We start from the raw sequence: 14,812 nt of genomic DNA, 5'->3' as shown, positions 1-14,812 counted from the left end.
GGGAAAGAGACTTATAAGGAAGGAAAGTTCCGTACGAACTCTGAAGTTTCTAGGCGGCAGAGAGGGTGGCAGTGTTACTAGTTGAGGCTAGAAAGACAAAAGGAGGAAGACAGACTTGAGGTGGGAAAAAGATTCATTTATCTTGGCCATCTTGAGCTTGAGGTGCCTATGGGCAAACAGCTACCTCACGGACACAAGGAGAGAAATGGATTTGCGAGTTGCCAGCCTGTCAGTGATTGCTACAAGTATGACTTGGGCTGAGATCTCCCAAGATGTGAGTGGGTAAGTGTCAAATGCAGCATGAAATTCAGGAGAAGCAGAGAAAAATGCCCACTGGGGAGGAAATACAAAGGTCACCAGTGTGCAAGGACTTGGGGGGAAAGACGGCACACGGAAGTGGCCCGAGGAACACAGTGGGAAGAAAAGCTAAAAAACCAAAATACACACTACTTTCTCAAGATGCTTTACTGAGAAGGAAAGGCGAAAGCAGTAGATCTGCTTGCTTTCCTTCCCAACAACTAATGGGTGAGAACCAAACATGTTTTGAAGGTTTAGTTTCAGGAAAAGCTAATGATACATAAGAGAGAGTAGCACAGCAAACACCCAGAGGAAGGGCGGGACAAGGCACGGACAGGATGGGGTGGAGAAAGGTAACCGAGACCCCGCCTGCGAGGTAACCTAAATTTCCTGGGGATGTAAGGGGGTGGCTCTCCTCCTGGGAGTGAAGACATGAAGGTCAGAGCAAGAAGGGGACTTATATTTGTTTTCTCAGCACAGGTAAAGCTGTGAATGATATCACCTTTCAACATTCACTTATTTCAGTTTTTGCTATAGGGCATATGTGCTTGTCAGAGAGAGAGAGACAGAGACAGAGAGAGAGAAGAGAGAGAGAAAGGGAAAGCAAGAAACCATCCCTCAAGAGAGAGGACCACATTGCAATCCCTTCTCCTCCATTTTCCTCTGGGGATTTTGGGCATGCATGCCCATGTGTCTGGCATATTTTTCAAGCCACAGGTCCGGGATTTGAATTGTGCAGTCAGCCATGTGGGATCCAGGCACCTTAATCACCATGCCACCTGGCTGACCCACCTTTCACCTTTTGAAGAGTAATGTTTTTCTCCCTTCAAGGAAAATGATGCTCTGCTAAGGATAAGAGTTGATGGTCAAATGTCAAAAAGAGGCTGAGGAGGTCCAAGTTCCACCACATTTAAGACGGAGAGCGAGCCTTTCCCCTACATTCACTCTAAGCAGACCAAGTACATCGAGACATCTGCACATGACACTCTCAAAGGTTAGGTTTCTCCGTGGGCAACGGGGAGGGTTTCGCTAGCCACTGAGGTCTGGACTCCCATTATTTGAAGTCGTGCAGTGAACTAGGAGTGTGCTGGAATAAGCATCCCTTAGAATTTGAAAATGGTACCTACCCAGGATGGGAAGTAGGCCTCTGGCTCGAAGTATTTTCCATAGTGCTCCTTCCTTTTGAAGTTCCCAAGATCAGCCTGCAGGGCGAAGGCTGCCAGCAGGAAGTAGGCCTCCTCACGGAGCACACACTGAGAATGAAGGACTTGTTTTCTCAGGTGCCAGTAATAATAGTATCTTGCTGCTCTGTCACTAGGAAAATAAAAGAACACAGCACTCACATTTTGACGGACCCAAGGACATGTAAACAGAACTAAATCCTGCCCTCTCTCTGGTGACAGGGGCCCTTCCCTTTCTGCTCCTCCCATCTCACTGAAAAGGGGGAGGGTTCCAGGGGGTCTGAACCCCAAGTCAGACTAGCCAGACAGCAAAAATAACATTTCCTAAGGCTCACAACATTTGATTCATTCCGTGGGAAAGGTCTGAAACATCCCGCTCCTTTCCGGTAGGTATTTTACTGAACAAGTATTAGAATAGAAGTGCAGGCATTTGTTTTTGATACTGAAGTTGTTTTCCTACAACGATGCTGCAGCGTGGCACAAGTAAGGGCCAATCTAACAGGCAACTCGGGCTTCACTGTTTTGTTTGTTTTTATTTTGTTTTGTTTTGAGCTGAGCACCCTACAGATACTCTGAGGGCCTTTTAAAAACATTTCTGTTTATATCCTGTTCTGGAAAAAAACTGCTGGACTATAGGGTTCTTTTTTTATTATTATTTCCCTAAGAATGAATGAACTCACACCTTTCCTTAAATCTACTTTTTATTTTATTTATTTATTTTTTTTACTAAGTGGCTGTTACTTCATGGGTGTACTTTTATAGGGACATGTCATGACACTCATGCTACTCCTTGCAAAAGGAAATATTAATAGAGCACTCATTACAATCCACTGAGGTCAGAAATGAATACGGTCCCCATTAAACACTTAGAGAAAGAAGTGCTGACTGGGGAAAGCCATGGTCAAAGCTCCAAGAAAATGTCCACTGGCAGAGGATGCTTTGGTCATCCAAGTAAAACTACAAGGGAAATAAAAAAAGTGTGTGTATGTATTTTAAAGAGCTTATTTGCTTCCCTGTAATATTAGGTTGATTGTCTACCTGAGAGTCATAGCTCTTTAGGAGACGATAATAAAAATATATGGGTTTATTTTAACCAAGAACATGCTTAAGAATGAAGAGCTTAAAAATAAAGCAGTTATGTAATTTGTTTCCCTCAGGACAGGATATTTTTCAGAGCACATTTTTTATAATACTGACCATACACTGTTGGGACTAGTTCGTCCCTGGGGGAAGGGGCAGAGATAGGGATGAACTAAATCATTATTGGCCCCAGGGGGTTCATTAGTCACCAAATAACAACAGTAATAATACATGTTCCTTTTTTCCAGGGCATTCCACATTTACCAGGTAAAACAGATGGAAAATTTTATATAAGCTGAGAATAACTAATAACATTTCTCAGCCTTTAAGAAAAACTCTTATGGATTAATTTTTTTTTCTTAATTTGCAGCTAGTAATGATATAAATACCAAGAGCAAACTTACCATATAACTCAATAGACAAATTTATCTTTCTATTTCATTCACATGGGATTTTCCGAGATTTATAAATGTAAGTTAAACACAGAGTTCGTGTTTCTAGTATTTTCTATCACTAAGACATCTTCTTTAAAAGTGTTCTAGCACCGAATCCTCCCCTGTAAACAACTAACTGAGCTTCTATAATGGTGAATTTGGAATCTGTTTTATGATTGCAGTATTATCCATGCACTCCCCTCCAGAAAAAGATCAATTAACTGCCCTTGTCAAACTGCATCTAAAATTCTCACAGGAAAGCTCTGTTGGACTTAATGCTAGCTTTAAAAGCTATAGCCAAAAATACAAGCAAGATCCCAAATGTGAAAAGAAAACCAGGCTATAAAAACATTCATGCACTTTTACAGAAGAATTTTTGTCCTTGCCCCACTCTCTAGCCAATCACTGGAAAAGAACATAATCTATTAATCACTGTCTCCACTCTTTATAAAAGTGGTAGCTCTTTTTCGGAAAATGTATCTTTTGGGAGACTGATCTATTTTTGAAAATGGGAAGTAGAGAAAATGAGAGTGAAATGAACACTTTCATCAATAATCTAACTATCATTCAATTACTCAACAATTACTTACGAGTTATCTACTGTACCTCTAGGGGACTGAGGATACATGAGTGTGCGAAAAGATTAAAAAGCAGGGGGACCAGCAGGTGGCGTGGTGGTTAAGGTGCCGGGCACTCCCACATGGCTGACCACAGTTAGAGTAGAGTCCTGGACCTGGAGGCTTGCTTTCTCTCTCTGGTCAAATTTTAAAAAAATAAAATGAATGAATAAATAAAATTAAATAAAAATAATTCCTTTAGGGGGACCAGCAGTTGGTATAATGGCTATGTTGCTGGACTCCCACGTAGTCAATTGCAGTTCGAGTCCTGGACCTGGTGGCTTAAAGTCACACGGGGCGCGTGTGCGTGCGTGCCCAAGATCCTGAGAGGAGAAGGGACTGTGGCATGGCCATCCCCCTTGGGGTGATTTCTCGCTTTCTAGCTCTCTGTCTCTGTCTTTCTGGTGCACCCTATATAGCAAAAAAACTCTTAAAAAAATTCTTTTAAAAAAGATTAAAAAGCAAATTGCTGCTTTTGTAGAGTTTATTTTCTAACAGGAAGAGAGAACAATAAACATGAATAACTTCTTTGATATGTTAAAAGAAGCACTGTGGGGAAATAAAGACTCGCTCCCTGTCCTCATACCTGATCAACTTGCCATTTTCCACGTAGTACTGCACACGGAAGTGGATGATCATAGGAGGCCCAAACTGGTCGATACCCTAAATCAAAGACACACACAAATCAAGTTGCTTTTAGTTACTTCAAAAGTGGGTTTCAAAAGCAATCCAAATACCATTCTTTGCAAGATACTTTTTCAACACTGAAAGGTTTATCTCCTTGTAATAAGTGGGAGAAGATGGTTGCCCCTTATAGATACCAGGGTTATATAAAACCAGAAAGTTACAAAGCAAAACAGGGCACCATCCCACTGTCTGATTCTCATTCACTGTCATGCCAACGACAACATAAGGGAAGATAAAAATAAACGCCATGGAAATTTCTAGCTGAGATCCAGCTCCTCGCTCAACTCTGTCCCCTGTGGTGACCATTTGCTCCTTATTACAAATGTTCCCTTGTTCCTCTGACATTCCACATACCAAATTCTAATATGCTGTTTGTTTGTTTAGCCATTCATGTTCTCCACTTTGTAGTTGGCTTCGAAGTAGCTTTCCAGTTTATGCTAAGAATTCTTAAATACAAATTGGAGGATTTAAGATTACACTCTGGCATTTTATTCCTGACTGAGTAGGGTGATCCTGGAAACACTAGGTGAATTCCCTGTGAATGCTCTCCCACATAATGGGATTGGTGTTTACTAAATAAAGGCACCAGTACAGTAAAATAACACACTTTCAAGGCGAATACAGTATAAGTAGATTTAAAAATCACTAATAATGCTAGAATACCAGTTTTGACCACTAACATAGCCATAGGAGAGGAACAAGGTTTTCATGCTTTCCACTTCAAAGCATTATCCCAAAATGACTAAAAAGTTATCCAACAGCATTTAACAGATATTCAGAATTTATTGTTACAGAGTTTATGTTAGTTATACTTGATTAACATAACATTTTAGAACTTAGCATTCATTGCCTGTTCTCCACGGTATAAAGTATTGCTTAAGACTTTTTCTAATGTCTAACAATTAAAATAAACATTTTTAAAATCAAAATAATTTTGCTTATAAACGCAATCTCACCCAAGTGACTTCGTATTGTCGTACCTTGCTGGCCTCTTTCTTCCATTCTTTTGGACAATACTTATAAAGCTTTTGTGACAACTCCATATATACATGTTCATTATCTGCACATTAAAAAAAAGAAGACAAGATGCTAAACAAGGGATAGATTTTTCAAAGAAATATACAAAGAAGGTGTTTTTTTTTAAAGTCTCAAACTTTGTCAACATACTGCCAATTTATATACTACCAAGAAAACTCAAGAAGATACTAAAGGATAAATGGTCCGATGGGCTAGACAGCAATAAGATTTTTTGTGGATTTATCTTGCTTTTGCAATACAGAACATGTAACATTTAAACTATGTAATATTTAAAAGAAATGTTAGTTTCCAGTCCCTGGTTTTTCTTAGTTTCTAGGGCCATTATAAATTGTGGTCTAAGCACCCCTTAACTGCTACGTAAGAAATGAGAAAACACTGATGATAACAGCCCATTTCCAAGGGAGGAGCCTGATCCACTTCATGAAGAACAGTATTTAAGACTAGTCTTTTTCTGTTTCCCACATCAAGATACAGCATAACCAAATGATAATCCATTACCTGTACTGCCTTTGAGATGGAGCAGAACCGTATGAAAAATAAGCATGAATACTAAAATATTCCTCCAAAGGGCTGATATTTATAAGGTAAACAGAAAATAAGATGGCTAAAGCCTGTGTAAAGATGATCAACACGTGTGAAAACAAACAGAAAACCACAAAATTTCAGGGAGCCAACAAGCAGTGTAACAGTAAAGGCAATGGACTCCCACGTGACCAACTGCGGTCTGAGTCCTGGATCCAGCGGCTTAAGACTCATGCTGGGAATGTGTACATAGATGCCCCAAATCCCAGGAGAATAGAGGAGAAAGGATTACAGCATGGCTACCCCTCTATGGGGGTGATTTCTCACTTTTCTTCTCACTGTCTCTCTCTTGTGAGCACACGCATCCTATGGCAAAAATCTAAAACAAACAAACGAAACTTCAGATATCTCAAAGAGAATCTTTTTTTTTTTTTTTTTGAGAGAGAGAGAGAGAGAGAGATTTTTGTTGTAGGGTGCTTATGCTTGCCAGAGACAGAGAGAGAGACAGAAAGTCAGAAAGTGAGAAATCACCCTCCAGGGGGAATGGTCACACCACAATTCCTTCTCTTTTTGGGATTTTGGGTGCACACACACACGTACACACACGCCCGGTGTGAGTTTTAAGCTGCCGGGTCCGAGACTTGAACTGCTGTAGACTATGTGAGAGTCCAGTGACACAATGATTACACCATCTGCTGGTGCCTCAAAGAGAATCTTTTAAAAGAGGGACATACTTCACAGGAGAGGCCTTTAGCATTCCTATCTTGTATAAAATTTTACATCTTTTTTGAAAAACTCATTTAATGCATTCCTTTTTCTCTATCTCATGGATATCTTGGTAGTAAGTTCTGCATAAAAAAAAAAAAACATTCATTCTAGAAGAAAAGTATGTCTCTTTGACTAGAAAGAGTAAAGTCACTTCTTGGCTATACATGGGATACTAAATCGACTTCCTTGAATTAGCAAAAAGTCCCAGAGACAAAAAAGGGGATGTTATTTAAATCCAGTTATCAGGTCAACTAACACAATCTCCCAGCTCTCATACTCTGATTAAGCACAAAATGGACAAAATTAGACAAACTTCCTGTTGAATCTGACTTGTGTTTGGCTTGAGTTCCCATCAGAAAAAGTATCAAGAATAAACTTGCTGTTCAACCTACTAGTACATGTATATTTTTAAGTTGCCATTCTATCTTCACCACCTATAGTTTGAACACAGCTTTCTTTATACCTTAAGAATTCTCAAGTGCACATCTATCCTGCAAAGCTTGTGAAGTAGTAATTTACATTTGATGTGTGAAAAAAAAATGGCGTTAAGAGAAGTCAAGTGGTGTGTCCAAAGCCGCACTGCTAGTTAGTGGTAGAACTAGAATTAGAACCAGGTCATCTGACTTCTGTCTCGATGTTTCTTTCACCACTCTGCAATCTCTCTTTTAAAAAGAGTATCTTAAAAGCTCTTATTTTGAAATCTCAGGAAGCTGTAAACAGGTTTTATTGGACTGACTTGTTGAACAACAGAGATCTACAGTTAGCTTGTAGTAAGAGTAACCCCAAATAGAATAAATTTCTTGGAGTTGATAGGGCGTCTTCCTGCTTCTAGATCCTTCCTTAGAAGAATGACACTAAGATGGAGTTAGCATTTATGTTTTTATTGCTTTCACCACCACAGGAAGAAATTGAAGAGCAAATGGCTGGTTCATAGGGTCCTGGTGTGTCCCTGTTCTCCATGCCCTTCCCTCTCCTAAAAAGACAACTGGAAACAGCACATATTTTGAAGGACAAAGGGCCTCATTTATTGGCTGACCATGATACACTTTCCAACTTGACAGATGGAAGCATTTTACAGTGTTGATTGGATTTTTGAGGTATCTTAAGCCTTTCAATTTAAACCACTTCCAACAGTAGAAAATAATGCACATCCAAGAATAAAATACACTTAAATATATTTCACCAAAAGTCTTGACAAAATAAGCAAAGATATAAAAGTTTTTTCAGCATGTTGCAGATTAGAGAAATTTTCAAGTATAGTTTGAAAGACGAAAGTTTATAAGGAGGGGTTACAGGTAAGTCCTGAGAATTTAACTTGAATGGGAAAAGAAAGCTTCTATGGAGTCCTTCACTTGAAAAATCCTTTCCCTGTGAATACAGATGAAACTGAGCCTACAGTGCCAAGTTCTCAAGTCTGACTAGAAAACAGAGAAGACAAAAGAGAAAAGCAGAAAACAAGATTACATTAGTAGATCACAATGCTATATTATATAGTCCATAATAACAGAATTTGAACAGAGGAAAGTCAGTTTAATGCAATTATTATAAAATAAATTAAGTTACACTAATATCTGGGATACTTTCCTGCTAACTGCAGCTACTACCTGACTAAAAGGAAACAAAAATCAAGATTGGTTCATTAACATATAAAAGAACAAATGCACATCATCTATATTCCTAAAGAGGAATCAACTTTTAAGTTCAAAATACATGACTCACACTTTTTAATGTATTAAACTGAAAAATGAAGATCAGTTTGAGTCTTTTGACAATCACAGTTTTATAACAACATGCCTGACTTAAGTTACAACTCTAAAATGTCAGGTCCTCAGAGATAGTTGGGGATATCCATCATAAATGGGATTAAGACTTACTTTGTATAACACTCAGTCCAAAGAGGTGACAGTCCTTTAGCCTGAGCAGGTCACACACCTGGACCAGCAACTGGTGACACAGAATTTTAACCTGTAAGGGGAAAACGCATGGCTTGAGATAACAATTCAACTAAGTCCACAAATGAGCCACAATTAGGCTATTTATTGCATCTTAAATACACGCCTTAAAAAGACAAGCTGACATTAAAAAAATGACTGTTGGTTTATGAACATCACGTTACCCTGCAGCTAGCTGTATTTTAGTAATGATCATCACAATACCAGTTTTTACAACATGGTAATAAAGTACCAATGTAATCTTGCACAAGACTCATAAATCTTAAGACACATAGACAAGGCTCTCAAGCCATGGTGCATGATATATATTTCAGAAGAATAGATCCGAGCCTACACAGATTACCGAAAGTACTCATTTCTTTTTAAAATTTTCTCTTTTTAAAAATAAATAATAAGTTTTATAGATATTTATAAAATGTTTTAACATATGTATACATTGTAAAACAACTAAACAGAGCTCATTAACATATGCATTATTTTACATATATATCTTTTTGTGATGAAAACACTTAAGATCTACTCTCTGTATATATTTTTGAATATACATTATTATTAAATTCAGTCACTATGTTGTACAATAGAGCTTCCTATCTAATTGAAATTTTGTACTCTCTGACCAAAATCTCCAAATCCAAGTCCCCCACACTTCCAGTCTCTGATAATCATTGATCTACTCACTGCTTCTATGAATTGAGATTTTTTTTTAAAGGCTGAAGAGTATCACTGTGCATATGTGTATATGCATACATATACATACATTTTATTTACTTATTTATCTGTTGATGGACACTGAGGTTGATTCCCTATCTTGACTATTGTTAGTAATGCTGCAATAAATAAGGAAATATAGCTCTATCTTTGGCACAGTGATTTCATTTTCTTTTGGCACATACCCCCCATGTACTTGCTAGATCATTTGTGGTTCTATTGAGTTGTCGGCAAAGTCGTGGCATATTCTTTCGACATTTCTATATGCAAAAATGAGTCATGACTTATCCAACAACACAGTGTTTTTAATTTTTGGAGCAATCTTACTGTTTTCCTTTAAGGGTTGTATTAATTCCCATCCCCTGAACAGTGTCCAAGGATTCTGTTTTCTCCATATCTTTGTCAATATTTATCTTTTTTCTTTGTAATAGCGGCCATTCCAATAGGTATAAGGTAGTATCTCCTCGAGGCTAGGGATGCTGAGCTTTGTCCGTGTGTCTCTCGGCCATCTGTCTATCTCCTTTTGAGAAATGTCTGTTCATGGCACGTATCTTTCCAGTTTTCCTCTTGATAATCCAATGAGATGATTCATCTACTGTGCAGTGACTACCTAGCTTTCCTTTATTCATTTTACTCAGTCACTGTTATTATCTAATACCCTCTGAGTACCTGAACCGGCCTCCTGCTGCAGCCCTAGTGCAACTCAGAGACAGTCAATGCTAACTTGGAACTCTGGGGATACGTGATTCGCAACATCACAAGCTGGACTCTTAAATGGTTAAGAGATACCATTTTAATTCTTTCTCGATGTTTAATAAAGTGTCTGGGGCAGGGCAGTCATTCTGCTGAGTCTGACTTGCTGAACTCAGAATCACCAAGGCTTATTAGTGAGAGGACTAACTGTAAGGGACCACCCAGGTCAGTTTTTTCATTTTATAGAAGATAACATTCAGAACCCTTAAAGTCATGCAGTTAATACCGGCAGAAGCAGCAACTTACAACTTATCTGTGTATTCAAGTATTTTTATATATACATATTAAAATATGTGCAACGTAGTTTATCATTATAGCTCTATATATTACATATGCACTTCCTCTCTCACTGGTACCATTAGTTTTCATATTGTGTGTTCAACAAAAATGATGACAATGTCTGTGTAAATTACTATAAAATCTAAATTAGTTAGCTCTGAATGAATGGCCTTTTTACCCTACCATAGTATGAAACTCAGATTGGGAAAATAAAAACATGCTGAGATCCCTTGAAAACGGAAGACCAAACCATTCAGAACTGGTGATAATCCCAATTACAGAAAGAAAAATGAATTTCCTGGTCATTTTTCACATTCATTATGAAAGGGTAACCAACCTGAAACGCCCACTGGGAAGAGCAGAAGACATGTGAGGCCGGCGTGACACCACCTGAGCTATGTAGAAGCACCAGACACTTAACGAAGCAGGACGGGTGTCTTACTTTTAAAATTCAGGATGAACAGTAGGCATTCAGTAAATGTTTGGTAAATGAAGGCCAGGAATCTGATTCTCTGCAGGCTCTTCCTCTTTGTTCTCCATGAGTACAGATTATCCTCTGATTTACTGAGCAAATCAGTTTACAAATGTACCATGCAGCTAGTTAGGAAAAAATGTGTCAGTGTAAACCCACCAATGCCACTGGGAGAACACAGCTGCAGGTCATTGTTATCCTCTTTGTGTGTAACTAACTTGATGCAGCCTGGGACCCCTGATATCTGTCCTATAGAAGTCTTGTGTTATTTCAAACATTGGCTAAAAGGACTCTGGGTTTTAGTTCCATGTTAGCCTAATTTTACTTTACAAATAAGCTTAAATAAACAGAATGATAAAGAAGAGAGAGTATCCAAAGTTACGTAAAATTCTTAAGTTGAACTATATATACTACAAATTTGAGATTTATGATGTCATATCACTTAGAGTACCTTTAATCCTTACTTTGATTATATTTTATTTTAAAATGTCACCTAGGATATGGGACCAGCAGGCGGCACGATGGACTCCCACATGGCCAACCCCGGTTTGAGTCCTTTGCTTCAAACTCATGCCAGGCATGTGTGCATGCCGAAAAATCTCAAGAGGGGAATGGCAGAGAAGGGACTGCAGCATGGCTGCCCCCTCCCGGGGGGGGGGGTGATTTCTCACTTCTCACTTTCTGCCACTATCTCTCTGGCAAGCACACATACCCTTTAGCAAGTCTCTCTAAAAAAAAAAAAGCAGCTAGGATAAAATGTAATAAAAAGCTAAAATCCCAGGCCCAGTCATGGTGGCAACAGGTAGTAAAGTCCTACTTCTCCACTACCTCTGTCATCCTGGCTAGCTGGGAGGCTGGGGAGAGGGTGGTGGTGTGGTGAAACTCTGTCAAGGGGACCTCTCTCTCTTTCAGGAGGAAGAAAAGGAGAAAAGGGAAGGTGGGAGGGAAGGAGGAAGGAAGGAAGGAAGGAACTTAGTAAAGAACTGTGTAATTCCAAATCCAAACTGAATGAATTATATAAACTGTGTTGTAAATATGCATGAGTGTAGACTCCCTCTATGCATCTCATGTAATTAATATGGTCCTGCTAGTTTAAATCAAGTATTTGGGCCCTATTGATAAAGCGCTTTAACTACCAACTAAGTACAGTGTTCTTGTTTAAAAACTTTAATTAAATAGGCTATGGCTCTGAAGTCTTACCAGCTGTAAAAACAAACTTTAGTTTTCTGTATTTGCATTTTATGAGTCTTTAAGGCTACATTTTAGCTGATTGTGAAATGTCTCAAGTCTTTAATCTTCAGGAACAATGGGAATTTTAAAAAGTGCTATACAGTATGAAGCATTAAGAATAAGAGTTAAAGATCCATCTAAAAATATACATTATATGGAACTTTTAAATTAAAATGGGATTTGATCCTAAGTGTCAATGGTTTGTTCTTGCACAAGAGCATTTAAAATATGCTCTAGAACAATAACAAAAAAAACCTGATTAGTCTTGGTGAAGATGCACAAGATTTTGACCACTATTTATACCACTCAAAAACTTTAAAACTCTTGGTTTTATTTCCCCAAATTTCCAGGTTTCTATATTTAGTATTTGCCTGATGATTAAAATCATTAACGTAGTCCCTATTAGTATAACTCCCAGAGAGTTCCAAATAACTAAAACACTAAATTTATCGCACATGCAGAAAGGCAACATTGTATCAACTACACTGTTGAGAAACAAACTTTCTTTGTTTAAAGAAGTATTTAGAAATAATGACAGAAGTGAGACTGTTAATAAAATCATTTTTTTTTGGTCCAGTTAATTTGTTACATCAAAACTCTTACTAACATCAACTGCCATCTCTGGAAAAAAGATGATACTTTGTAGTAAAATCTGGGTCCCTCCATGATGCAGCAGTAATTTGCTGCCCAAGAGAAGCTAGATCTCAGGAGACTGCACTTGAATCTTTGGTCTGGTCAATCTGAAATACCCTCTCCCCACCACACTCATCTTACATGTGCCCAGGATTCAATGAGCTGGAGGACTGGAGGAAGGGGATTACAGCAAGACCACAATATGTGAAAGGTGCTCTCTCTCTCTCGTTTTCTCTGTCAGGCACACACACACGGGTGCTCTATCATTAAAAAGGAAATAAATATATATATATATATATATATTTAAAAAAAAAGAGAGAGAAAGAGAGAGAGGCGAGGGGCCCTTGGCAGCCCTGAATTGTTTTTCTAGTGGTGGGGAAGCATCCGCACTTCTCAACCCAGTCCCTCTCCTGCTTGAGGGGAGTTTGGGCATGGCTGAAGAGTCCACATGCGTCCACATGTAATTCAGATTCTCCATTTCCATTTCATTAACAGAGCACCCTGATGAAATGAACAACTCAAAGAAATAAACACATGCAAACTGCTACTCAACTAAAGGCTCACTTACTGAGCAATTTGCATGGTCTGGGGACTACACTAAGTGCTTTATACACGTGACATCTTTATCCCCACTTCACAGGTGAAGAAATCAAGGGGGGAAAAAAGCAAAACCTAGAAAACTTGCCCAAAGTTGCGAAGTTAAATCATGAAGGAGGGATTTCAACTTTGGCCCCTACGACTCTACAAAGAAATTAAAAAAATAACAGCAGCTATGATTTATGTATCAGAAATTATGCTGTGTGTTAAACCTGAATTCTCAAAATTGCCCTGCAGCCTAGGTATTCCCATCTTACAGATGAAGACATTGAGGCTGAGGGAGTTTAATGAGCTTTCCCAGCACTGTTCAGACATAGGGTTGGAAATCAGGTTTGTGCCACTTAGGTACATCTGTCTTTTCACTACTAAACTATACTTCAATTATTCTTCATAAAGTAAAGGCAGAAGCTAATACAAGAGTGCCTACCACATACTGGGTACTGCGCAAATTCCTTTATTTTGTCAGAGTGCATGTGTGCTTGCAGGGGGTGGGGATTGTGAGAGGGTGGGAGAGAGGGAGGGAAAAAGAGAGAAAGCACTTCCATGGGCAATGGTCACAATGCAATCCCTTTTCCTCCATCTCTCACTTGCTTCAGGATTTTGGGCAAGTATACGTACTTGCACCTAGCATGTTTTTCAAGCTGCCAGTTGTGGGACTTAAACCATGCTGTTGGCGACATGAGATCCAGTTGCCTTAACCACCACACCACTAGCTGGTGTGGCATGTAGCTTTTACAAGAGAAAAATATAAGATAGCTCAAGCCGCTTGTCCAAAAAGGTCACTCATCTAGTAAATTGTTGATTCAAAATATGAATAATCTTATAATCATTCTCAACAATGATGATACCTATGTCATTGTTACTAACAACAGTTATTTCCTTTGTGCTGACTATATGTCATGTGCTACTCTAAGGGCTAGGTCACTGACACAGGCTCAAAACAATCCAGTAAACAGAATTCTGGAGTTTGAACAAAATTGGTATACAGGTCTTTTCCCATCTGGCTTATGATTTTAGAGCAACTGTAGTCCCTGTTTAGGGAAACTCATCAAATGCAGATTCCTGTATCCTTCTCTAGAATTGCTATTATCAGCATTTCTAAAAAGTAGCACCCAACAACCTGAGTATTTAGCAACCTTCCCCAAATAATGCTGATATAAATTGGAGTTTTAAAAGCCACTGATCTTATTATGGTTTGGGGAAGGGTTCCCCCCCAAAGTTTCATGATTTGGAATTTGATGTTGGGAGGTGGCGATGCCTAGCAGGTGGTGATTGATCATGGAGGCACCACTCTTATGACCAGATTAACGCTATTTCACAAGGACCCACTGAGTTCTCGTTCTTACGAGAAGGGGTTCATTCTTGTGAGACCTGGTAAGAGAGAGCTGTCTGCAGCTGACCCACTCACTGCATGCACTTACCTGCCATCCTCTGTGCTTCCGGCAGCCATGGTGCAGGCCAACCTATGCTAGGTCTATGCCTTCAGAGTCTAGCTGTCAAAACTGTGAGTCGATAAACCCCTAATTTCTTTGTAAATTACTCTGTCCCAGGTATCTCTTTTAGT

General features: G+C 38.9%; 1 protein-coding gene across 1 annotated transcript in view; it reads right to left on the bottom strand.

The window, feature by feature from the left end:
* The window catches only part of FRMD6 (FERM domain containing 6), a 103,336-nt gene that overhangs the window by 41,619 nt on the left and 46,905 nt on the right, over positions 1-14,812 (bottom strand). Inside the window, exons 3-6 of the mRNA XM_006160536.3 lie at positions 8,499-8,589; positions 5,277-5,356; positions 4,196-4,272; positions 1,425-1,611 (exon numbers count right to left, since the gene is read on the bottom strand). Of these exons, the coding sequence (XP_006160598.1) occupies positions 1,425-1,611; positions 4,196-4,272; positions 5,277-5,356; positions 8,499-8,589 (435 nt within the window). The remainder of the gene's footprint in view (positions 1-1,424; positions 1,612-4,195; positions 4,273-5,276; positions 5,357-8,498; positions 8,590-14,812) is intronic.

Source organism: Tupaia chinensis, unplaced genomic scaffold, assembly GCF_000334495.1.
Source record: "Tupaia chinensis unplaced genomic scaffold, TupChi_1.0 Scaffold000688_1, whole genome shotgun sequence".
NCBI lineage: Eukaryota > Metazoa > Chordata > Mammalia > Scandentia > Tupaiidae > Tupaia > Tupaia belangeri.
The sequence above is the reverse complement of the archived record's forward strand: the minus strand, read 5'-3'. Positions and strand labels throughout refer to the sequence as shown.